A 25,933-nucleotide genomic window follows, 5' to 3' on the forward strand; every position below is an offset into this window, starting at 1 on the left:
AACCCAACCATTAAATTTGGGCTAAAACATGACAGCTCTTTACCTGAGTTATTCAGCTCATTGAAGGTAAGTTGGGAGTCAAGAGATCTGAGTTCTACGCCCAGCTCCATGGATTTGAACAAATTGGTGTGGTATGCTGGGGAAAAGCAAACCTTAGTTCAAATCATAACTCAGTCAATTGCTAATTAATTTCTGTGACCTTGGGTGCATCACTTGGACTCAAAATCACCCCCATCAAAAAGGGGGGTCTTTTTCTTCATCTATAAAAGATAGGGACTCAGTGATCTCATCCAGTTCTAACTCTATATTCCTTCTCTGAACTCTGGTTTTTTATTTTCTTTTGATCTACAAAGTAAGGAGATTGGAATAGATCATTTCAGTGGTCTCTTGTGGCTGCATCAAATCATTGAATAACTCATACATGCTTAGTGAAGATTTGTTGATTGAATGAATGAATGAATGAATGAATGAATAGATCTAGACCCTATAAATTCCTTAGTCCAATCTTCTCACTTTACAAAATTTGGCTTAAACTCCACATGGGCAGTCTATCCATTCACCTGATCATTCCCAACCATTTACATGGTATCATGTAAAGGACAGCTAGGTGGCACCATAGTGCACTGAGCACCAGACCTGGAACTTCTTTGTGAGTTCAAATCCTGTCTCAGACACTATCTGTGTGACCCTGAGCAAGTCACTTAACCCTGTTTGCTTCAGTTTCCTCATCTGTAAAATGAGCTGGAGAAGGAAATGGCAAATCACTAGAATTAGACACAATTGAAAAATGATGGAACTGAACCATAAAGGACATGTGGTATTAAGCAGTTTTTAATACTGCTATAGCCAAGGGCAGGGATTAGGAGGGCTCCATTTTTTTTTTTTTTTAATAGAGGCTAGTTGCTATAGCGAGACAGTACTGCCCCAGGAATCAGGAAACTGGATCTCATATTAACTAGCAAGATGACTTTGAAGAAGTCCCCTTTGGGGTCTAGCTATTTCCTCTTCTATAAAATGAGAGGGCTAGATGAAATGAGCTCTAAGGTCCCTCCTGGTTCTAACACTATGATTTTAAGTGAGTGAGGAGATTTGCTCTAGCTACCCTCTTTACTCCTTTGAAATTTTTCCTGATTCTTTGAAAATATCTTGTGAATGCTAATACATGGAGAGAAGACTCTAAAAATGAAGAATTCTATATTTCAGTAACTGCAAAGTAACTCTGGGATTTCTGCCAAGGAAAATAGCTCAGTTTCTAGCTGGAGAACAGCTGGGAAGTGGCATGGTTCTAGAATGTGTGTAAAAGGATACTTGTTTCTAAACCACTCCTCGCCAAGATTTCAGGGACACTGCTGCCATGTAAGATACTGTCGAAGGAATCAGCAGGCAAGGTTGGAAGTGAGCAGATGGACTTGTCAGGTGGGCCATGATATGGAAGGGAGAAACATATCCAAAGATCAAGTTGTGAATTGGAGAATTGTAGTAGTTATGCAAAAACCCCAGAGACCCAGGCTCTTATCCCACCTCTTCTCCTAGGAGGGAAAAATCTCTAACACAGGAAGCCTAGTATAACAAAAGAGAAGAAGAATCCTTACCCATAGTGGGGCATGAGACCGTGAAGAAAACATTTTAGAAGTCATTTTTATCTTCAAGATATTATTTAATGAAAGTGGTCTGGGTCTTCGTACTCTTCTTGTTAGTAATAATATGGCTATTAATGGAATGACTTTGCCCTGAAATGCAGATATTTGAGGTCAGAAAGCTGAAGAATTTTAATTTTTAAAAAAGGAAAGAGCTTAAATTACATTAATAATGACCTCAACTTTGTATCTTTTTGTGTAAAGCCAATGGCAAATGGGAATGCCCCCATCAGTGAGGAAAATGCCCTCTTGAAACAACTGAAGCATGTTAGTGGGAGAAGGAATGGTCAGAGCAAGTAGGCTGCTTGAAGCCAGGAAGGCACAAGATTAAATTCTACGTTCGACTCTGGGCAAGCCACTTAATCACTGCCTGCCTTGGTTTCCTTCTCTGTAAAATTAAGACAATCATGCCACTTACCTCCTAGGGTTATTGTGAAGATCTAGGTAATAATGTGTAAACTATTTACCAAATGCTATCTATGTGTGTATTAAAATTACCATTAGTCAGGAACTTAGCACTGTCACTGACTCATGAGGTGACCTTAGGCAGGTCACATCCCTCCCAGGTCCTCAGTTTCTTCTGCTGCAGAATGAGTAATCTAAGACTATCTGACCTCAAAACTCCCTTCCAGCTTTCATGTTTTATTCTTTTCCTAGGGATTATGGGGATGAGTAAATCAGTAGCAGAGAGCTGTGGGAAGCTACAGTAAGATGGCTTTTTAATTACTTTTTGTTTCTGACTACATGGAAGAGGAGGAGGAGGAGGAGGAGGATGGGGCCCACCATTGTGTAACAGAAGGACCTATTTCTGATGTTGATGGGAGAAGAGTTAGAAAGTAGGATGATTGAGATGGCATTTTTTTTCTGATCCTCTTCTCCAAGGTGCCAGCAATTTGCACCCACCTACTGTAGTTCCTTAAAATTTAAGTCGTTGGAATCTTTCAGATAAAAAGTAAGAGTAAAGTCACACAATCAATGTTATTCTTAGTCAGGACTCTAGAGATCCTTCAGTTAATCCCCCTTCCTCTATAGAAGAGAAAGCTGATCCCAAAAGAGAACGAGGGACTTAGCTAAAGTCACACAGCAGGTGAGAGGTACACTGGGACAGGAATCCATTTCTCTTGTGTCCCATTTTAGGTTGTTTCTTGGGATGCCTCTCTGCTTTCTTAATAATAATAACAATAATTATATTAATAGGTAGTATTTAAATAGAGTTTGAAGATTTACTAAGTGCTTTACTAATATTATTTTATCCTTATGATGATTCTGGAAGGCAGATACTATTATTATCCTCATTTTGTAGGTGAGGAAACTGAAACAGCCAGAGGTTAAGCGACTTTCACAGGCATCCCCCAGCTAGTAAGTAGATATGTGAGGCAGGCTTTGAATTCGGGACTTCCTGATCTGAGGTCTAATGCTCTATAATGACCTCCCGTTATTAGAAAAACACAGCCGATATGAACACTGGGTTGGGGTAGATGAACATACTGAGTTTTGGCACTGATTCACAGGATGCCCTTAGACCCAGGCCTCCGTGAAGTATACCAGTCTGTTTTCTTGGTCCACGAGCCTTGGGAAGGCTCGTGGACCTAATACCTCAGTTTCTTTTCATCACCAAGTCAATGGCAGTATTGTATAACGGGGGGAAAAAAGTTGGCTTTGGAATGGGAACCACTGGACTTAAATCCCAGTTAGGCCAATCACTTAAATCTCTCTGGGCTTTGTTCTCTTTGACCATAGGCTGGACTAAATGACCCTTAAGATACTTTCTAGCTTTGGAGTTTATGAGCCTGAATTTATTTTTTAGAGCTTGATTTTATAGGCAAGAAAACGGAAGCCTGGGGAATTAAGGTAATTTAACTTGCCTAAGGTCATATGGCATGCTGGTTTTGTGAATATCTTCAGATGGGAGAGGAGCAGAAAGTCTCAAGTTAAATCTTGAAAGGTAAAGTGGCCTAAAGTCCTGGGAGCCTCGGGGGTGGGTTTTTTGTATTTTCTTATTAGCTAAGAGAACAAAAGGAGGCAACTTGATTTAGTGAAAGAACGATGAAGTTTGAGTCAAAGGGGCATCTCCTTTACTGTGAGACTTTGGAGAAGTTTCTTGACTGGGTCTTAAATCCCTCATCTCTGAAATGAAGGGAAGGTCACCTCCTGGGAGAGAGGTGATGAACTCCGGGGACTGAAGTAGCATCTACTTCTGGACACTGCCAAAATGAGGATATTTTACTTGTGACTATGCATATTTGTGCCAATGATTTGGGGGCTATTTTATTAAAAATATTTTTTTCAATTGAGAGAGGAGAGAAGTTGAATGTTTGTTAGATTTTTAAAAAAGCAAAATAAGATAAAATTACAGTAAAAATGAAATTAGGAGAAGGAATTTGATTATCATTGTTTAGTCATTTCAATCATATCTAACTCTTCACAACCCCATTGGGGATTTTCTTGGCAAAAATACTGGAGAAGCGTGCTACTTTTTTCTCCAGCTCATTTTACAGATGAGGAAACTGAGGCAAATAGGGTTAAGTGACTTGCTCAGGGTCACATAGCTAGTAAATGTCAGAAGCCAGATTTGAACTCAGGAAGATGAGTCCTCCTGACTTCAGCCCCAGCACTCCATCCACTGCACTACCTAGATCTCCCAGGATCACTAGGGTCCTAATCTTAGGATGCTGTGAGCTTAAACTGGGCGCCATCATCTTGTGAGTGGTGCTTCAATGAAGTGGCAGTATAGTGCCAGAACTAAGGTGAGGTGATCAGGGCTTTGCTTAGGGCAGAACCTTTAGAAGATTCTGATGGCACTATCCTGGGAGTTAACAGTGGTGGTAGCATTAACTTCATCATCTCCTTTAGCAGCAACCCCCTCCTCTGTCCCCCAACATGAGCCTGACATCGTCTCCTCTCCCCTGCCCTTGCTCCAGGTCCCAGGTGCAGAAATCACCCATGGTGCTTCTATCGTACTGGCAGTAAATCTCTTAGATAGGAGGCTTAGACCGCAATGAGAACAGTCAGAGAGGAGGTGGTAAGGGAAGAAAGAACCCATAGTAAAATCCCAGGGGAATAAGGACTATGTGCTTAGAGCAAAGAAGAGAAAATATAAAAAAGCATAGCATTTTCCCCTTTGCACCTTCTTCCTTTGGGGGCTTCAGGAATCTGGGGAGGGGGGGAAGTTTGGCTTCTTCCTTTGCCTTCAAAGCTCTCTTGAGTTCATGGGGATTGTGATTGTTTTGCTATCTGCTGTGGAGCAGACCCAGGCAAGGTTTCCTGAAGTTGAGGGGCCAAACCTTTGTCTCCTGGAAGGCAGACGTGTGTCTCCGTGTTGGAATCACTTCACTTTGGAATCCCAGACTTTTATTTTCCCTTATCCCCTTGGGGGGGATACAAGGGAGTTTGACTTTTGGATTCTGCCTGCACTAATTGATACTGTAAAAATAACCCATCATTCTTCTGGTCTGATCTGGGCGGTGTCGGAGCATTGTTTTAACATCTCCTTCTGACCATTTGATTGTTATCTCCTAAGTACCATTGTGGCATTACTCAATGGAGTATAATTGGAGGATGTGGGACTCCAGGTCCTTAATAATAAAGATGTTTTTCATTGAATGACCTCTATTTTCTTCTTTCTCCCCACCCAATCACCCCAAGTAGAGACACCCCTCATCCCTCTCCTTTAGTTTGTGCTTCATGTTTCTGTAATGAAACTTAGCGAGACCTTGGTTCAGAAATGTATCTTTTTTGGGAGGACAAATTTTGACCCTCTTGTGGTAGGTGAGAATGAGCAGTGGACAGCGTGCTGTTCTTGGACCAAAGAGACAGTATGGTGCTTGGGAAACTGCATTGAGTTAGGAGTCAGGAGACTCAATATCTAGTCCTGACTGATGCTAGGAGGAACTGAGATATTTAGATTGAAAAAAAAAAAAGAAAAAAGAAAATGTAGAAGGGACAAGATAGGTGTATTTCAAGAGTAGGCTGCCCATGGAACAGTCTGCTTGGCCTTACAGGGCTGAACTCAAAATAATGGGTGGATGGTAAAGAAAAGCAGGTTCTTAATGTAAGGAAAAATTTCCTTCATAATTGAAGTCACTCTAAAATAGAATGAGCTGCCTTAGAAGGTAGAGGGTCATCAATCACTGGAAGTCTTCTGTGACCACTTTTTGAAGATGTTCTAGAAGAAATTTAAGTTAAGGTGTATATGAGACTTCATTGTTGCTGTTTAGTCATTTTCAGTCATGTGACCCTTTTTGGTTTTTCTTGGCAAAGCTACTGGAGTAATTTTCGCCAGCTCATTTTATAGATGTGGAAAGTGAGGCAAACAGGGTTAAATGGCTTGCCCAGGGTCACACAGTGAGTGTCTGAGGCCAGATTTGAACTAAGATCTTCCTGACTCTAGGCCTGGTGCTTCATCCATTTCACCAGATGCCTCAAAGGTGGGGTAACTCTGCCTCATTCACTTACTATGTGACTTCAGGCAAGTTCTCCTTTTAAATATGACGTTTACCAGTACTTTAAAAATAACCTTCAAGAAGCCTCAGTTTCTTGTTCTAATAAAGTAAAATGAAGGACTAACTCTAAAATCCTATGACTATTTTTTAAAAAGTCACTCAAGTACTTTGGTTTCCTCTAATCTAGTGTTAAAATGTAATCCATACTTTGAAAGAGAATGTAGATCTCAAGGACCATCATTAAGAGGTAGTGTGGTGGGCATGGTTTAGAATTACCTGTGTGACCTTAAGCAAATCAATCGATGTCTCTTGAGCCTTGGTTTCTGTTTCCTCTTCTATAAATGGAGAGCTTTGAGTTAAATAACCTCTAAGAGTCTCCAACCTCTAAAATTGTGAACCAAAGGGAATTGGAGGGAAGATCAGCCTGCTGATTCAGTGTAATACCAAAGCCTCTGGGTCTCAGGTCGCAAGCGGTAGGCTCTCTTTTTGTGTTATATCTATATGTGAGCACACTCCCTTCTGGCTCTGGTGAAGGTCTTCACTTCCTTTATGGAGACCCCTGTACAAGCAATCTTCAACATAGCCCTTACCAATGGAGCACAACTCCAGTGTCGCCGACATTTCACAATGACATGGGATGCACAGGCTGCCCAGGATCCTAAAATCTCCCTGAGTCCATTGAGAGTTGGCCCCATTGAATGCAGGCCTGTCTGCAGAGGAGAATGTTAATTTCAGAACATGGCTTTTATGGTCTTCCTCCAAAGCCTTCTCTGCTGGGACTCTGTAGAGCCCCATTTCTATACATCCTGTGCTGTAATGCCCAAAAGTTCCTGAACTAGAAAAACTCAGTGAAATAGGGTGATAAAATGCAGAAGCATTTTATGGGTGCTGGGAGAGGAGGGAGAAGCTAATTGAATTTCTTGGTTAATTTATATGCTACAGCAGATGATTATCAGGAGTGGCCCTTAGAGACAGACAACTTTGGCCCCAGTCACCATTAAATGACCCTCCTCTCATTTCTTTATGCCCTTGAAGAGCCATGGACCTTTAGAATGATGTCCATCGATTTTGCATGCCTTTGGCCAGTCTTTCAGTGAATCCCAAGGACAAATCCTTGAATCTTTGACTCCCAGACTTCCAAATGAAATGGACTGATTCCTCCTCTCTACTCCTGAGTCTTAGAGCATCCCACAATCATAGCTCTAGAGATGAAAAGGACCTCAGTAGGTAGCTGCTCCAGCTGAGGCCCAGAGAGATTCAAGAATTTGCTCAAAGGGCCTTATAAGTAATAAGCAGATGAACTGGAATTTGAGCTGGATTTCTTCAAATCCAGTTGTGTTTTTCTTCTGTTGTTTCATATGCTCTCTTTTACCCATCTTGCTCAGGTACAGCTCAAGTCCTGGAGCTGTTCTTTCCTTCCAGAGAAGAGGCATCCATTCCTACCAATGGATTGTCATAGTCTTCTTCCTTCCCCTACTTCTCTCAGGGCCACTAGGGGCCCCAGTCCAAGCATTCACAGGGTTATAGGAAAAGGAGAGAGGAGCAGAGGAGTGCCTAGCCTAAAACTGTGTGGGACACCTCTTCCTGGCAGGAGGCTCACTCCTCTCTGCAGCAGGCTTCCATCTCTGGGACTCATACACTGCTCTGGGCACCCTATGTCTTTCATGAAGGTGTTCTCCCCCTGATCTCCTGCAGCATTTGTACTAAATACTTGAGTGAGCCCCATCTCCCTTTTCTCACTTCTTTCTCATTTTTTTCTGTAAAATGGAGAAATTAGACTCAGTGATCTTGCCATTCCCTCGGTGGGGATGGTATTACCTTGGGAGTCACAGCACATGGTTTCAGTACCTGGCTTGTAGTTTCCTCATCTGTAAAATGAAGGGGTCACACTAGATGTGCCCTCAGAGGTTCTTTGTGTTTCTTAATCTATGAGCCAAGTCCAATGTTTGGGGCTGCCTTGAAACATCAGAAGGAATAGCAGTCTGAGGTTCTGAAGATCTGGGTTGAAGGCCTGCCCCTTCCTGGGATGAATGGGATAGGTGGTAGGACTAGCTTGCAGCCCTCCTGTAAAGCCCTCCTAGGTCCCCAAAGCTTGCTCTCCCTGAAAGGGCTTATAGATGAGATAGCAGCCCGGTACCTGACCCTCTGGTCCTTGGGGGAAGCATTAGACTAAATAAACAGTTCCTGCCCTTAAGGATGTAATAGAGGAGACCTTGTATTGACATAGGTGGCTATACAAGGCACATAGAAAGCAGACGATAAGTAACCTTGAGAAAGCCCTAGTATCTGGATAGACTTGCTCTACATACATATTTATATATACATACATGGATACATTCATTTATATATACGTATATGAATACATTCATTTATTATGATATTTTCTCTCCACTTCACTTTTAAGTACCTGGATGTTTAAAAGTCTAAAAGACTTCAGAGATTAATATTAATTATAATATTGTTATATATAGTATCAAAATAATAATAATTAATAGCCATCTAAATCTTCCTTTGTGTTCATGTGGGAGGTAAGGAGGGGGAACTGAGATTCTGGGATTCTGTAATATTCTTAAGATTTCTTTGTAAAATCTTTATCATTCCTAATTGTTTTAATATGTGTATATTGTGAGTAGAGGTCTATTGTAGGGAGGGAGGGAAGGTATCACTATGGGGTTCTGTAACATTCTGCACATGTTCTAGCTAAATACACATTCTTTTTATTTCTTTTTCTTTTGACCTCTAGAAGTTGAAGAAATGGCAACCAAGGAAAAACTTCAGTGTTTGAAAGATTTTCACAAGGACATCTTGAAGCCTTCCCCAGGCAAGAGTCCAGGAACTAGACCTGAAGATGAGGCTGAAGGGAAGCAACCACAGAGGGAGAAATGGTCAAGCAAGGTTGACTTTCTGCTGTCCGTGGCAGGCGGTTTTATTGGCTTAGGTAACGTCTGGCGTTTCCCGTATCTCTGCTATAAAAATGGCGGAGGTGAGTATTTCATACTAAGTGAATGACTTAGTAAGGGGAGTAGAGAAAGAAAAGAAATTATATTGGTGTGAAATTTTTCCTCCTTTCCTTTCTTCTTCATCTTCCTTTTTCTAGTCACTGTTCTAACTAAATAAAAGATGTGCCTAGGATCAAGCACAATATTCACTTGGCCTTTCAATGAGTTGCATCAGTTTTATTGATTGTCTTGTCCCACTGTAGACTCTCTAAACTTGCAGTCCCCTAAGCCCCCCAGATTGTAGTTTGACAAACCAATGTTGATGAGATTAAACTTTTCTCGTCTAATACTTGAGAAGTTGATTTCTTGAACCTGAGTGGAACACTGTATTTGTCAATATTACATTTCATTCAATTTGGATCAATGTCCTAATCTGTCAAGATATTTTTGGATCCTGTCATCCATTGCATTATATATCCCTCCCACTTTTATATTATCTTAAAGTTAGATGATCATGTCCTATATGTTATTTCTATAGAGGAACTACTCAGTGTTCCAAATTTCATTGCATTCTTTTTCAAAATGTGTATTCTCAGTAGAAATTTGAGCTCACTTTTAAGAAAAGATAAGATAAATTAATTCATAATAAAATACAAATGATTAATAGCCAGCTTATTGTGTTATTCCTCGCAAAGTTATCAGTATTTTATAAGAGGAGTTTGTTAACCTGAAGGAATGCATCTCTAATGGTAGAATTTTGAATTGAGGGACAAGCCTTCTTGGAAGAGACTTTGGGGAAGTGAGCATCTTCTGGGCTGCCTCCAAATCACACCTGATAGGCAAAGACCCCTTCTCCTTGCAGTTAGCTTGTGTGGGACATTCCTAATGATCCATTTGGGCATTTGTTCAGCAGTGTTTGGAGTTGGCAGTATCACTTTCTTATTGGTAAAATGAGGATGATAGTGATATAATAGCAGCTAATATTTTGTATCATGCTTACTATGTGCCAGGCACTGTGCTGAGTGCTTTACAGTTATTTTCTCAACTAACTTACTCTTAGCTGCTCTGAGGCAAGTGCTTTAAAGACCTCCAAATGCCATGAACCTATAAGCTAGGATGTGCGCTTGGGAAATTAGTGGTCATTATTTATTGAGAAATGGACTTTTATGTGTACCACAGACTAAATAGAGAAAAAAACAGAAAACTCCCATCTTGGGGACATCCTTGAATTTTATAGAGGGTTGCCTCAGGGAAAGAGCTTTACATATAGACCTTCAGGCCCCAGGGGGGGCCTGGGTAGATGCCCAGCAGTTATACCCACTTGATAGTTTTCACAACCCTTCATAAACTTGGAATATCTGCTCCCCCTTCCATGTTAAGAGGATTTTTCCTTGATCAATAGCTCTAGACTTTTGTAAGAGGGAGAATAATACTCATTTGCATGATAAGGTTGGTGTGCAGATATATAGGAAGCTAGTTTGTGAACTATAAAATTCTATGCTATACAATACTGCTTCTGCTGTTCTTTCACTTCCTCCTCCTTTACTATACCTACTACAAAGGGGCCATCCCCTGACTGTTTCTTAAAGAGGCCTATTCACTGAATGGGGATTACCTCCCTCTAAGTGAGTACGTGAAAAGGCCTTAGCCTAAAAGGGCCAGGGTCTCCCACTGCATCCTGGGCCATCTCCAGTCATCCTGATGAATATGTGGTCAGTGGACCCAGATGGCTCAGGAGGAGAAAGTGAGGCTGGTGACCCTGCACAGCCCTCCCTCCCTCAAAACAAAGTCAAGTGCAAGTCATATCATCATTTCTCTGATGACATGGTCTTCAAAAATGAAAAACAAACAACAAGCTCTAGACATGGTTGAGCTAACTTCCAGAATCCTTGTAACCCACTGATAGGAGACCTCTCTTTCTTTGTGTTCTCTCCACAGGTGCATTTCTTGTACCTTACTTCATTTTCTTGTTTGGCGGTGGCTTGCCTGTGTTTTTCCTGGAGGTTGCTTTAGGCCAGTATACCTCTGAAGGTGGGATTACTTGCTGGGAAAAGATCTGCCCTCTGTTTAGTGGTGAGTATTTTGGTTTTAGCAGAGTCTAAAGTACACCACTGTATACCTTAGGAAAATCACTCTTCTCCGATTGCATTGAGAGGTCTGAGAGGAGAAGCATAGAATAAAGGTGGGTAGAAATTTTAGGGGTTATCTAACTCAACTCCTTCATTTGACAGATGAGAGATTCAAGGAACCAAAAGAGGAAGGGATCTATTCAGTTATTCTGCCAGGAAGCTCAGCCGCTAGGAATTAGAACCCAAGCTTACCCAATGCCTGGTTCTGTTCACAGAGTCATGTCTTGTTGGATCTGTGGTTTAGAATGGTGCTTGATAAGGCAGTATACTCTCATTTATGGACTAGTGATTTGGGATTGGAGCCCTGTGATAGGTCTCTCATTATGCCTCTCTGAGACTTGGATCACAGGATCATTATTTTAAGAGTTAGAAAGGATTGTAGAGGTCAAACAGGCAGAGGGGCATAGTAGACTGAACCTTGAACTTAGAGTCAGAAAGACCTGAGTTTGAATCCTACCTCAAACACCTTTTTCTTTGGTTTTCTACAGTTTCCTCATCTGTAAAATGAGGGATTCATATTTGAAGACATCAAAGGGTCTTCTAGCTCTAAATCTGTGATCCTATGTGTCCAGTCCCCACATTGTAAGGAGGAGGCAGTTGAGCCTAGAGAGATTAAATGACTTACTTATCCAACGTCAAACAGTTAGTAAGTGGTAGAGATGAGATTTGAATCCAGGTCCCCTAGCTCCAAAATATAGCATTATTTTCATAGCACCATGCTTCTTGTCATTCATTCATTTATTTATTTAATAATAGCTTCCCCCCAATTACATGTGAAAACAATTTTTAACATTCATTTTTTTAAAATATTGTTTTCCAGATTCTCTCCTGTCCTCCTCTACCCTTCTTCCAATATTCCCTCGCTGAGATGGTGAACAATTTGATAGAGGTTTTATATATATGCAATCATCCAAAACAATTCCATATTGGTCATATTGTGAAAGAAAACACAAACCAAAACCATGAAAAATTAAAGCAAAAATAATATGCTTCTGTCTGTATTCAGACAGCATCAGTTTTTTCCCTGGAGGTAGACAGCATTTTTCATCATGAGTCCTTTGGAATTGTCTTGGATTATTATAATGCTAAAAATAGCTATTATTATGTAGTTTTGCTGTTACTACGTACAGTCTTCTCTTGGTTCTCCTCACTTCACTTTGCTTCAATTCATGTAAATCTTTCAATTTTTTTTTTCTGAAAGCATCTAACTTATCATTCCTTATAGCACAATAGTATTCCATTATGACCATATACCACAATTTGTTCAGCCATTCCCCAATGGATGGGCATCGCTGTAATTTCTTTGCTACCACAAAAAGAATAGTTCTAAATATTTTTGTACAAATAGGTTCTTTCCCCTATTTTTTAAATACTTTTTTGGGATACACAGACATAGTCATACACAGTTTTATAGTCGTTGGGGCATAGTTCCAAATTATTCTCCAGAACGATTATATTGGTTCACAACTCCACCAATAGTCATAGTGATTCCCATCCTGGCTTCTCACAATGGGGGAAGCGTGGGATGGGGCACATTTTACTTTCTGAGAATGAGACATGAAAATCGATGAGAAAGCCCTTTGAAATGTATAAAGAGCAATATGAATACATGAATCACTGAGATCTAGACTGACTAAGGTTCACTCAGTAATTTATAGTGGCTCCTTTGATATGGCCCCAGAAGGAGGAGGCCAGTAGAAAGGGGTCCAGAGGAACTGCAGAGCTTGAGAAAACACTTAGTCCAAGGCAAGAAGCTCACGTTGAGTGGAATTCAGGTGTCACACTGACCACATTCCCAGAGCTGGATGTCCCATTAGCAACTGAGAATCAAGAGAAAATGAGAGTATGTTGTAGATAGAAGACTGGGTCTGGGACCAAGTAGGCCCAAGTTCAAATCCAGCATTGGACATGTACTAGCAGTGTGACCACAGGCAAGTCACCCCCTCCCAGAGCCTCAGTTTTCTCACTGCTAAAATGGAAATGAGAAAACTTAGCTCTCAGGGTTGCTGTGAGGCTTCAAAGACTATGTTGCTAACTTTAAAATGCTATATAAAATGTCAGTTGTTACTGTGGGAGTGTCTTAAGCAATGTGAGATAGGTACTGCGATACAACAGGGGTTCTTCATCTGAGATCTATGAATTTTCAAAAAATACATATTTAGACAACTTTTCCCCCCAGTATAACTGGTTTCCATCACAATACTAAATATTTTATGCATTTTGAAACATTATTAATAGTAGGATCCATCCGCTTTATCAGACTACAAAGGGCTCTGTGAATGTCCTCTCCTGAATGTCCAGTTAAATGAGTATAATCCATTAGCAATGCCATTGTGTTGCTTCTTCTTAGGTAGGAAAGTGATTCTGAGGCCTAAGGAGAAGCTTTTATTGTGGTCTTGTGACCTGATCCCCATTTACCCAAACCTCTTTTTCTCCCCCCACTGCCCAACTCCAACTCAAAATAGAACATGATTCTATATTTTTGGCCCTTAACCCCTGAGTGTGATCAGTTGTCTGGACAATTCAATTGTGTAGAAATCTATTGGAGAAAAGACTACAAAGGACAGCAGACCCTTTTTTGGAAGATCATGAGAAAAACAGTGTCTGTCTCTAGTAACCCACTGATGGCGAAGAGGAAAGAGACCTGATCTGAACCCAGAGGATGACCTCATCCTCATTCTCAGCTCTTGCTATTTGCTCTTTGTATGACCATAGTTGGGCAAGTCAGCTCACCTCTCTGGGCCTCAGTTTTCCCATTTGTAAAATGACATTTGAAACTGAACTCTAAGGTCTCTTCTAGCTCTAAACCTATGATCTCATGATCATCTCATAATGTTTCCTTCCCATTCCAAATCTGTGATTCTGAAATCCATTTGGTTGAAACTGTTTGATTTAATTACCTTGTATAGGTGATGCCTGAGCAAACCACACACATGGAAGATGAGGTTGGCTTTATGACTGCATAAATGGCTGATGCCACCATAAACTGGATCTCTGAAGACAGCAATCCTCCCTTAACAAACCCACTGTAAACAATGAAGTCATTTTAGAAAGAAATTGCAGCTTGTTCAGTGACAAGGAGTTGGAGGCACCAAGAAGGAAAGAGGGGGTGGGACTTGGCATTAGTGCATCCCGTGCCAGGAAGCAGAAGTTGGGAAGGACAACATGGACAGTGATCTCTCTCCCTCTAACTCATGGCCTCTTCTTGGGTGGTGGGCCACGGGATACTTTTCCTTTCAACTTTCTCACTCTATTAAAAGACTGAAGTCACCCTATAAAGCACATTCCATGGGTGGAACAGAGCAAGGTGGTCATTTCTCTTGGTTCTGCCTTTTAGTATGACTAAAGTCCCTAAGGATAAGAAACTCTCAAAAGGTGACCTCAGTTGGGTGGTTGCTTGTGTTGGCAGTCCACTGATTGGAAAAACGTGTGTCTATCATCAAAGCATGAATAGGAATCCAATCCTTGTCCCCAAGGATTGGGACACACAGACAGGCAATGTGGTTTTGTGGGCAAGGGAAGGCGCTGGTTATGCAGTCACAGGACCTGGGTTCACCTCTCTGCTCTCATACCTACCAAGCTGTGTGACTTTGTACAAATCACATAACCTCTCTGACCCTCAGTTTCCTTACCAGTGAAAGAAAAGGTGAAGAGTAGGGATTGAGGAACATTCCCTCTAAGAGTCTCTTCCATATCAAAATCCTATGAAACCATAAGGCTTTCAGTACCTGTATATGAGTGATTGTTTTTATTTACAGTTAACTCTGATACAAGGGAAGATATGAAACATAATCAAGCAGTTATGTATATAAAAAGTGTTTAGAGAATACAAAGGAGGGAGGAAGGAAGGGTGGAAGTAGGTTGGGGGTAATCATTGAAGGCTTCCTGGAGAAGGTGGGACTTGAGTGAAGCCCTTAAGAAAGGGTAAGGTTTCAACAGGTAGAAGGGGAACAGTATGAGCAAAGGTACAAGATGGCAAATGGAGGCTGTGTTGGCTTAGCAAGTTAGTCCTCTTTGTCTGGAGTGTTGGGTAGGTGCTTCTGTTGACTTTGAGGAGTTAAGACTGGAAAAGTAGCTATTGACTGAGGAAATAGAAGGTCATTTCAGGGTTTAGATCCCATTTTTCATTTTTTAAAGGACTTTGTGATTAGGCTTTATAGTTCCTTCACCTACTGGTCTTAGAAGGCAACTGTACGGATATAGTTTATTAATTTCATTTCATAGGAGAGGGTAGGTTAAAATATGGACATATGAAAGGTGTCATATCTGGAAGGGATTTCAGAAGTCATCTTTACCAATCCCTGGATTATTATACTGAGGGAGGAGGACACAGACCCAGAGGGGGAAAATATTTGCCCCAGGTCACATGGGATTTTCCTCAAGGCCAGTTATATCCTGGATCTCCTGACTCCCAGGCTCTTACCTGGGCAGTACATTACCTTCATGGGCTAAAATCCATCAAAAAAATCAACGGATTCATGGATTGCACTTTTATTAACATCCCATTTTCAATCTATTAAAAAAAAGATAGTTGCTGGCCTCTCTATAGCACAGCAATGGATGTTTAATTTTTTAAAAAATAAAAACACAACTACTTAGTTGAGCTCAAGAAATATAATTTCGATGTATTCATTTTTGTAGCAACCTATTGTGTGTGTGTGTGAGCTATCAAATCACTCAAAACACTAAGTGAATTTCAGAGTTTCAGAATAAAATGAATTCATAGTAGGAAGCAAAACTGGTATAATGAAAGAGCCCTGAATTTGGGGACAAATGTCCCGCTTGGGAATCCCAGCTTTGCTGCTGGCTACTTGTATAATCGTAATTAAATCACCTTTCTTTGTGAAGCTCATTTTCCTTTTCCATAAAATGGGGGATCTGAATTAACCAGTTTCTTAAAGGTCTCCTCTAGTTCTGAGTTCTAGGATCTTCAATCAGAAAGGAATTTAGGAGATCATTTAGATCAAGTCCCTTATTTTACATGTAGGGAAATTAAAGGGACTCACCCAAGGCTTCTTTTTGGATGCCACTTCAAGATTTGAAAAAGAGAAATGTGAGACATTGTTTGGGAAAATTCTGGGTTACTATCACCTGATTCTCCCCATAACTTAATTCTTTTTGTTGCTGGTAATGGTAATCTCACTACAGTTAGGAGTTTAATCAAATAGGACTTTTCATCCTCTGACCAAGTCAGCACTACCGGTCTTGGACAGTAACAATTGAAGTATAAAGTTTGGAAAATGCTTTGTGCACATCATTTCATTTGTTCTTCACAATCCATATCTCAACTATGGGCTAAAGATGAAGAAATGGAGGTTTTGGAAAGTTGAGACTTGCCCAAGGTCTCTCAGCTCTAGTAAGTGCCAGAGAGGGCCCCTCCCAACCTCCCACTTAGCACACCATCCTTGATAGCACATTCTCCCCATGCATTCCAGCTGGCGATTGGGAAATTTTGTGTGCTTGTTTAAAGATACACAGTTATTGATTTTAGAGCAGCCCTCCCATAATCCCATGGAGTTCCAAAATATTTGCCCTTGCAAACAGGCATTTTGGTGACCTATATCAGCTGGAATGTTTTAGGGAAGCAATGAAAGTGAAAAGTCACCATTTATTTGTATGCCAGCTAGGGGTGGTTATTAACTTTTGGATTTGAGAGTTGGGAGGAGCCTGGGAGATCAGTTAGTCCAACCCCCTCATTTTGCAGAACAGAAAACTGCATCTCAGAGAGGGGATTCGATTTGTCCACAGTCAGTTAGTTGACAGAGGCCTGTTTAGAGAACCTTGAACTTTTTGATGCCCAGCCCAAAACTCTTTCCACCATTTCATGATCCTGATTTATCATGGCCCAGCAACACTTGGTAAAGCAGATATAGCTCCCACTCTCTAACCCCCTTGACTGAAATGATGACTTTTGCCCTACAGGCATTTTTGCTCTTCAGTCCAACTGAAACATGTGCCTTTGAAAGGCTCTAGGGGCTATGGTCACCTTAAGGTGTTTAAGCAGCAGCATCTAAATCCCTGATGCCTCAGATTTCAGGCAGTACTTGAGAATGAGTTCCAAGAGAACACATTCCAGGAGAAGGGAATAATCCTGCTAATAATAGCTCATGTTTCGGGTGATTTTAAGGCATGTAAGGGTGACAGTGAATAGGGCACCAACCCTGGATTCAGAAAGACCTGAGTTCAAACCTGAGCTTCAGACATTTACTAGTCCTGTGACCCTGGATAAGTCACAACTTTGTTTGCCTCAGTTTCCACATCTGTAAAATGAGCTGGAGAAATGGCGAACCACTCCAGTGTCTTTGCGAAGAAAACCCTAAAAGAACTTATGAAGAGTCTGAAATGACTGAACAACCACAGAGGAGTTTTACATCCATTGTCCCATTTGATCCTCAGACCAACTCCATGAAGTAGGTGCTATCATTATCTCAGTTCACAGATGATGAAACTTGTGGCTTAAAGGCAATCGATGTTTCATGCACCTAGCAAGTATCTACAGGGTAGGTTTGAAGCCAGTTTTTCCTGACTCCCAGATCTGGAATTCTTTCTACTAAACTCCAAGGCCAATCAGTCCATCAGCAAGCATTTATTAAGTGCTCACTGGGTCCAGGCTCTCGGGGTACAAAGAGCAAAATAAAGCCATCTATTCCCTCATGTTCTATTTCTCCCTCTCAGAGAGTCTCAGGACCTGTTAGTGGATAGAGAGCTATGGGTGAGGGTAGCATGTGTGCTAACAAGACCAGAGCGCCCACTGCCCTTCTGTATGTTCGATTCGATTAGCTCATTGCAGCTAATAGGAATTCATTTCACCTGGCCCAGGAGTCAGCTTAAAGTGTGAGTGTCTCTTTCCTATGAGTTCTAACAATTGAAATAGGTAGGCTATTGAGATCATAGATTGAAAGCTGGCATAGACCTTACATGAGGTCATCTAATCCAAGCCCTTTTTTTCCAGATGAGAAAACTGAGGCCCAGAGAGCTTAAGGTCATACAGATGGCATGGGAAAGCTCTAGACTTGAATCTAGATTCTCATACTGTACCACATGCTCTTTTTTTGAATGGGGTCTTAAAGAATGTGTTAGCCCTGGGGAGGAGGTGGGGGGAGGCTATTCTAGGCAGAAAGACCCCACAGCAAGGGCAGAGAGGAAGGAAACTATTTCATTTTATGTCCTGATCCTACCTTGAATTCTTTATCATTGAAGTGTTCTAACAGATCCTAGTTGACTGCCTCTATCTCCACCCCCACCTAGTGGAGGACATTTTTCCCCTTGATGGAAAGTTGTCTTATGTGGCTTCTTAAGCTTCCTTTCAACTCTTAAGGGTAGACCATCTTCAAGTTCTCACAATCAGATTCAATGATCCCATGATTCTCAACCTCTTCAGTTTTGAAATTCAGGCGGTTCCCTGATCTCTAAGGTCTGTGATTCTTGGGTTCTGTTCATAGTATTCTATGATGGAATCACTAGATTTTGGGCCTCAAACCCTGTATACCATGTACCCTTAAGTGAATGCCTGCCCTAGTTAAGCCATAGCCTGAAGAGGGAACAGCCACTTGAAATCCTCTCCTTTCACAGGCCACAGAATTAGAGACCGGAAACTTCCATTTTTGTGTTAGGTACAGAGTAACGGAGTGAGCTATCAAGGGCTACATTCCACTCCCTTCCTCTTTGCCATCTCAAGTCGGAAAGGAAAGAACTGTATGTGTCCCTAACCCAGGACTTCAGGGGAAAAAATGGGACATTTTTGGTCTTTTAGCTTTAGAGAAAGCAAACATTGATTCAGAATACTAACCATGTAAGTGCATTGTAGGCCTTCTTTTTCTGAGATCCCTTTAAAAAAAATTCCCTTATTTTCAAGTAGATCTCTTAAAGCCAAGGATTAAGTTCTAGGTTCCACTTGAGAAGCAACTCAGCATGTTAGAAAAATCACTAGATATGAGAATGAGGGACACTGGATTTGTGTCCCAGCTCTGACACTGAAAGGCCGTGTGACCCTAGGCAAATCATGGTGCTAGAAAGGGTACTTGATGTGGGGGATACATGACTTGGATTCAACTCTGGACCCTGAATGACCTTTGGGTTATTTAATTCAACCATGTTGTACCTTAAGTTTACCTACCTGTGAAATTGAAATCTGTGAGTCTGCTTCCCCTCTCTGAGCCTCAGTTTCCATATCTGTAAAACTGGCTACACTTCCTTATCCCATAGAATTGTTGATAGAAAGACACTTTAAAAAAATATTCCATGTAAAAGTGAATTTATTATTATTTTCATCCTGTCTACTTCACCCCGTCTTCCCCTGCCAAGGGTTCTCTTGGTCATGAATTGGTCATGAATGCTCATTTTGCCAGAATACTCTCAGAGTGAGATTTTTCTTTTTTTTTTTTTTTTTTTAAGATACATTGGTATGTTGGTGAAGATACAGAAAGGGCTTTTAAAGCATATCAAAGAGGTAAATGTCACTAGACCAATTCCTCTTCCTCAGTGAAAAGTACAGGGATCCAGAACAGTGCAGGAGGAGGAGATTTCAGTGGCCACTTAGTACAATCCATTTCTATTACAGATACTAGGGAAGGGAAGTGACTTAGACCTGTGGTCATCTAGGCAGTAGCTGGAAGGGATGGGATTTGAACCCCCTTTTTATTAGTGAGCTAGTTGCATTCTTTCCACTGTTTCAGGTAGGGGTTATTAGAACACACGTCTCCTTTGGAAAGGCTAACCCTGCCACTGGCACTGGAACCCTAGAATTTAGGGGGTCTAAGAGACCCTCTGATCCACCCCCTTTGCTTGCAGTGACTGGCAGAGGCAGCGGGGACTGGATAGGGCCAGGAGAAGGCTTGGGGAGGTGGGAAAGGGCCAGGTAATGGGAGAGTCCCTAACTGGTCCTGGAGGTAATAGGGAGCCACAGTAATTGATTGTTTTCCTTGTCTCTCTTTTGTCTAGGCATTGGTTATGCCTCCATCGTGATTGTATCCCTCCTGAACGTGTATTACATCATCATCCTGGCATGGGCAGTCTACTACCTGTTTGACTCATTTCAGAAAGATCTACCCTGGTCCCTCTGCCACCAGTCTTGGAATACCCCGTATTGCTTGGAAGACAATCTGAGAAAGAATAGGACGTTAATGGCCCTCAATATCACAAACTACACCTCACCTGTCATCGAATATTGGGAGTAAGAATCACTTTGGTCTTAAGAATGAATAGACAAGGGGTAGCTAAGTGGTGTGCTGGATAGAGCACTGACCCTGGAGTTAGGAGGACCTGAGTACAAATCCGACCACAGACACTTGACACTTGCTAGCTGTGTGACCCTGGGCAAGCCACTGAACCCCTACTGTGCCACCAAAAAAAAAAGAATGAATGAATGGACAAAGTAAGGCAGATGGGACCCCCTCCCCCCCAAAAAAGGAGTCTCTGATTTCTTTAAAGAGTCTCTGTAGCGACCGCTTCAAAAGGGAAAGCCTAAGGTGGGTAGAGCTAGATGCCCTCCATTTGGGATCTGGCTCTACCTCACTTGATAGTGCTGTCATCCTCAACAACACTTAATTTCTTGAACCTCAGTGTCCTCATCTGTAAAATAGGGATGATATAGGTTGTACTACCTATCTTATAGGGTTGTTCTAAAGAAAGTGTTTTATTGGTGAACTGTTAGTTTTGTCTTTCCTGAGCAAGATGTTCAGGAGCTGTTAAAATGTATCCTTGTTTGTCCTTGGAAACTGCTGGAGGGCAAGATTGTTGCTAGGTCAAGCCTGTTTAGGAGATACTAAGTTCTCTTTGGAGCTTGATGGTTTTGTTATATGGAGTCAGGTAATGAACCTGGAACTTCTCCCTAGAGACAATACTGTCCACTCAAGCAGCAGTTTTCTTGGGTGCCTGCTTTTATGCAGGGTATCGGGATGGGGCACAGAGAAATTTAGTTCAAATCTGCTGCCTTCCCAAAGTCTTAGACGGGGAGATGAGCACCCCTGGATTTTCTTGGAGAGGGCCCTGGCTTGCTTTCTAACTGAAGAGTCTCTCACTACGGAGCACCTTTGGTTTTTGTTTTTGTTTTTAATTCTGTGTGTATTAAAACAAAAGAAACCCAAAAACTTAGATCAATGTAGTTCTTACTCAGAAATCTGGTCTAAAAACCTGACTGTGACATACTGTTGAATTTGTTTCTTCTTCCTTAATTTTTTAAATGTGGTGTGTGAAATTGGTGCATTCCACCAATGGCTTTCCAGAAGCACCCATGCCCATTCACAGGAAGATCTAGCAGAAATGGGATGAAGTCCGTTGGCTTCCACAACACCTTTGACCCCACCCCAACCCTACCCCTTTAACATGGGTCCACCTTGGCCTTAGGTGTATCAAGAAATCAGACCTCTCTGAATGTCCAAGAATTTTATTAGCAGAGAGAGAAAATTTCAACCCTCCCATTATCTTCCAATCTTTTTCCCCACTAGGCACTGTCCTCTTTCCTCCCCAGTGCTGTTGTCCTAATGGGCACATGCCTTCCTTCCCTAACAATGATGGTGATTTGGTAGCTTTGAAGCCAATCTGCTTGGGCGTACACCAGGTGCCTGCCATGACTCCACTGCAAAGGATGCAAAAAGCAGCTGCAATTGTCAGGCTTTTAGAAGGGAACTGTTCTCTGAGGCCTTTCCTTCCCAGGTGAGGAGTACTGTTTTTTACTGAATAACTATATTGAGGTTCATGTGACATCTGGAACCAGAGAGAGCTCCAGGAGTCCTGAGTGGGCATCTTACACGGGATTGCTTTCCCCTCAAGGAAGCATGACTTCTATCAGTGGTCTTGACTAGGAGCTCAGGAGCACTGAAGTCTTTGAGGGGGATGTTGCAGGTGGAACGGGTGGAATTACTTGCATTGGAATTTGTCCTCCAATTTTTTTTTGATAGATTTTGTTGTCAGCAATGTTCTTCTAGGGTAGGATGGGGTAGGAGGCTGGGGGACCATCAGGGAGAAAGATTCGGGAACAACCCTGTGTAAAAAGAAGTATTTACATCCCAAGCCAAGCTATAACCTGTAAGAAACATTCCAAGTAGCAGTTGGTTTTTATTTCTCCTTTGAAACTTTCAAGAGGGTAGTTCATATGTATTTTTGTGTGTGTGCATGTGTAAAATGTGTATACTATATATTTTTATATACACACATACATATATACACACGTATGCATATGCATACATATATAAACACAAATCTATGTATATATGTGTACATATGCATGTGTGTATGCATGCACATACATGTATATACATATGCATATGTATATGCACATACACACAAGTACTTCAAAAAATAGAGATCTGTCAAAGAAATGTTGACAATCAATTCTTTTCACTTGAATGGGGTTGGGTGACCTCACCCCTTCCCTTTCTTATAAACGTATCAGCTCAGGCCTGGCAAATGCCTCCATAACCTGAGATGGGAACCATACCCGGGAAGATAGTATGGATAGTTCCTCCCCCATGGTGGCAAGGGGCCAAGAGCAGTTTTTTTCTACCTTTCATTAAATTCTTGAAAGAATTTAGGCTCACTCTCCCCACATTTGCCTCCTTACAATCTTAAAAGTTGGGGGAAGGAGTCATCTGTTTTAAGCTCCAGTCAGCTCATTATTTCAAACCCAGTTACCTGTTCAGTAGCTTAAACCAGCTCCTTGGCTTTCTCCTCATTTATTGGTTGCCTTTAGAGCATCTTAGTTCTGGGCAGTGTGATCCCTTTTCTCTCCCCTGGCCTCTTCCCTCCAAAGATGAATAAAGCCATTGACCCAGTTAAGCCTTCTTTTGGCCACTTAGATTCAACTCTGATCTAGTTTGGTAGGAATGAGGTTGGAATAATTGGGCTGAGAGTCACTATGGAACTGCTTTATTCCTTACAGTCACAGATAAACTCAGCTTATTCGCTTTTGTGAGCCTTGCCTTTCAGAGTTCCCACTGAAGGTCCTTTCTCTCCTACTCTTAACAAGGGTAGCATGAGATACTTGACTGTCTTGGGAAACATCCTCCAAACCTCTTATAAGATCCAGATGGACATGGTAGGTTCAGAAAGCACCCCCCTGCTCCCCTTCCTTGCTGTGTTCATCTGGCCAATTAGTAATAACCCCAGTGCTCAGTTCTCACCCAGTTGGGCCACTTAATCCCCACTTGAATTCCAGGGCAACTACTTGAAACAGCTTGAGTGTGCCTCTGAATTTTATATATAAATATAAGCCAAAGACTGGACAAAGAATGGTGTCCATGTAGGAGAAATCCTACAAATGTTACATTTGGAAAAGTCTTACTTATGTCAGTGCCCAAGCCAATTCTAAGATGAGCAGACTGTGGAATGGACTCATGGTTGACTCAAAAGTTTCATATTGGTCAATTCAAGTATTTGTTGACTGTTTACTCTGCGTCCAGCCTCACATTAGCTATTGGGGGAAGGGGAGAGATAGAACATAGAACGGACTTAGGAAAGGAAGGCACCTTATTGATCACTTTGTTATCTCCCCAGTCCCACTCCCCATCCATGTTCTAATGGAGAAAATCCAGGTCCAGAATGAATAAGTAATTTGGCCAGAGTCTAATGAATAACGAGTGTTCAAACCAGATCTTTGATTCCAGCATTCTCCCCATTCCAAACCATACTTCTTGCTTTCGGGAAGTTTAAATTCTTCTTGGAGAGTCTAGATCAATGTATATGAAACAGATGATTATAAACTAATACTTGATTACTTGTGAAATTCTGTGGTATGGACAAGAAAAGTAATAGTTTCAGAAGACACAGACGTAGTAAGGGTTAAGTATTCAGAAAAGGGAACGATCAGTATAGGGTGGCAAGGCCAGGGATGACTCCATGAATCAGGAAGAACTTGAAGAATGAGTAGGTTTCATGAGACCATTCAATCACTAATTTAGAGTGGGAAGAGATTGTTGAGTCCTCCCCATCCAAAGTCCTTCTTTTTACTCCTTAGGTGACTAAGGCCAAGAAGGGATGAATGACTTGTCAAAGGCAATAGAGGTAGTAAGAGGTAGATTCACGATTTGAACCCAATAGTTCTGGCTCCACATCTAACAAGTGGAGAGGAATAGAAAGGAAATTTCAAGGAAGAGAACCAGGTTGAGCCCAGCTGGAGGTTAGGGTATTAAAGAGGTGGCATTCCACACTGGATTTTCTAGTGTATCATTACAGAAGTCAACAAGTCAAGTAACACATTCCTTCCTTCTATTGCTTTGGTGAGGGATCTAGAGGATCTCTCACTGGAGAGAGGACTCAAGCCCTGAGGCATGGGCAACCAGTGTTGTCCACCCAATATGCCTTTCCCAGAGAAGAGTCAGTTTGGGGAGTCAGAGCAACAGAAAAGGAAGGGGGTATGTGGGGTTACTGCTTCTCACTCCATCCATCCCCTGGGGTTTCCAGAAATTAGGGAAGCCCTTTCCTGATCCTTGAGATTCCCTCCCACCCTCACTGCATGACCCATCTACTGCCTACCCCCTACAGACAATGGAAAATGAGCCCTCTCTTCATGGTCACTGGGAACATTTTGGAGGCTCTCAAGCCCTGCAGCTGAAATAATTTATTGGAAAACTCCCTTGATTCCTCTTCAATATTAAAAGGCCAACCAAAACAACCTAGCAGGCTAATATTGCATGCCATAAATTTAAGCCTGAGATCTTTATCCCTTGAACATTCCTGGTATGAGCTGTGAGCTTGGCTCCTCACATTCTGAGATGTGTTTCACCCAAGGAGAGTTGCTGAAAGTCACTGGAGAGGGCCCCAAGGTCATGGCCAAGTCTTTCTCTACAGTCACCTGCCTCTGCTACTGAACACCCCATAATCCTTGGAGCCCCAACTAAGGATCACATGGGAAGACCACACAATAGTGTCATCTATCACTGGGGCCAGAGCTGGAACCTAAGTCCTTCCCCCATTTACATTTTCTTCCTAGTACTCATCCTTTGTGGGCATCAATAATCTTACTGGACTTATGTTTGTTTATACTGCAGAAATAAGACAATCTCTTCTTTTCACTCTACTCATCTTCCTTCCTTGTGAAGTGCAAAAAGGTTTAGGAGAGACAAGTGATAGAATCATCTTACTCCCTTCCCACCTTTTAACCTACTTGGCCAACGAAGAAGACAGTGGAGTAGCCCTTACATAGGACTTCCATCCTCACTGAGGCTTCAAAATCATGGCTGGGTAAAAGAAAAAATGGACTGGTATGATTTGGCAAACTCATACCTGAAGGAAATCTTTCCAGTCTTAGCTTTCCAGTTGACTCAGTCCAAGGATTGCTAGTGTCTAGGCTTTTCTCCACAGAATTTTGGGGGGACCTTAGAAAGAACTTCAGAGGTCACCAAGCCCCTCCTCCCTCAAAGTTGGAAATTGACCCTACAGCATTCTTTACCAGATACTTCATTGAATAACACCTAAATGCTGTCCAATGATAAGGAATGAGGAAAAGATCTAAGCATTGTCCTTGGCTTCGGTCATTGGCAGTCTTTTTCTTATCACCTGATGGTTGATAGTAGGAATCATCTGGGAGAGTCCCCCCAGATTATAGACTGAGAAACTTGAGTTCCAGGAATGGCAAGCTACTTAACTGAAGTCACATGGCCAGAAAACCCAGGCCCTCTGACCCTAAGCATTATTTTTCCTTCTACATTGTTCTCAATATTTTGTGTGTGTGATAGCATTAAAAAAAAATAGGCAGCTGGGTGGTGCAGTGGATAGAGTGGCCAGGCTTGGAATTAGGAAGTTCAAAGTTCGAATCTGGCCTCAGACATTTACTAGCTGTGTCATCCTGG

At 41.7% G+C, this 25,933-nt stretch overlaps 1 protein-coding gene across 2 annotated transcripts in view; it reads left to right on the plus strand.

The window, feature by feature from the left end:
• SLC6A6 (solute carrier family 6 member 6) overlaps positions 1 to 25,933 on the plus strand; it is a 137,937-nt gene that overhangs the window by 58,998 nt on the left and 53,006 nt on the right. For both annotated transcript variants that reach the window (XM_072598376.1, XM_072598377.1), the window contains 3 exons: positions 8,823 to 9,062; positions 10,957 to 11,091; positions 20,088 to 20,319. In XM_072598376.1, coding sequence (XP_072454477.1) covers positions 8,823 to 9,062; positions 10,957 to 11,091; positions 20,088 to 20,319 — 607 coding nt within the window. The remainder of the gene's footprint in view (positions 1 to 8,822; positions 9,063 to 10,956; positions 11,092 to 20,087; positions 20,320 to 25,933) is intronic.

This window comes from Notamacropus eugenii, chromosome 3 (assembly GCF_028372415.1).
Source record: "Notamacropus eugenii isolate mMacEug1 chromosome 3, mMacEug1.pri_v2, whole genome shotgun sequence".
Classification (NCBI taxonomy): domain Eukaryota; kingdom Metazoa; phylum Chordata; class Mammalia; order Diprotodontia; family Macropodidae; genus Notamacropus; species Notamacropus eugenii.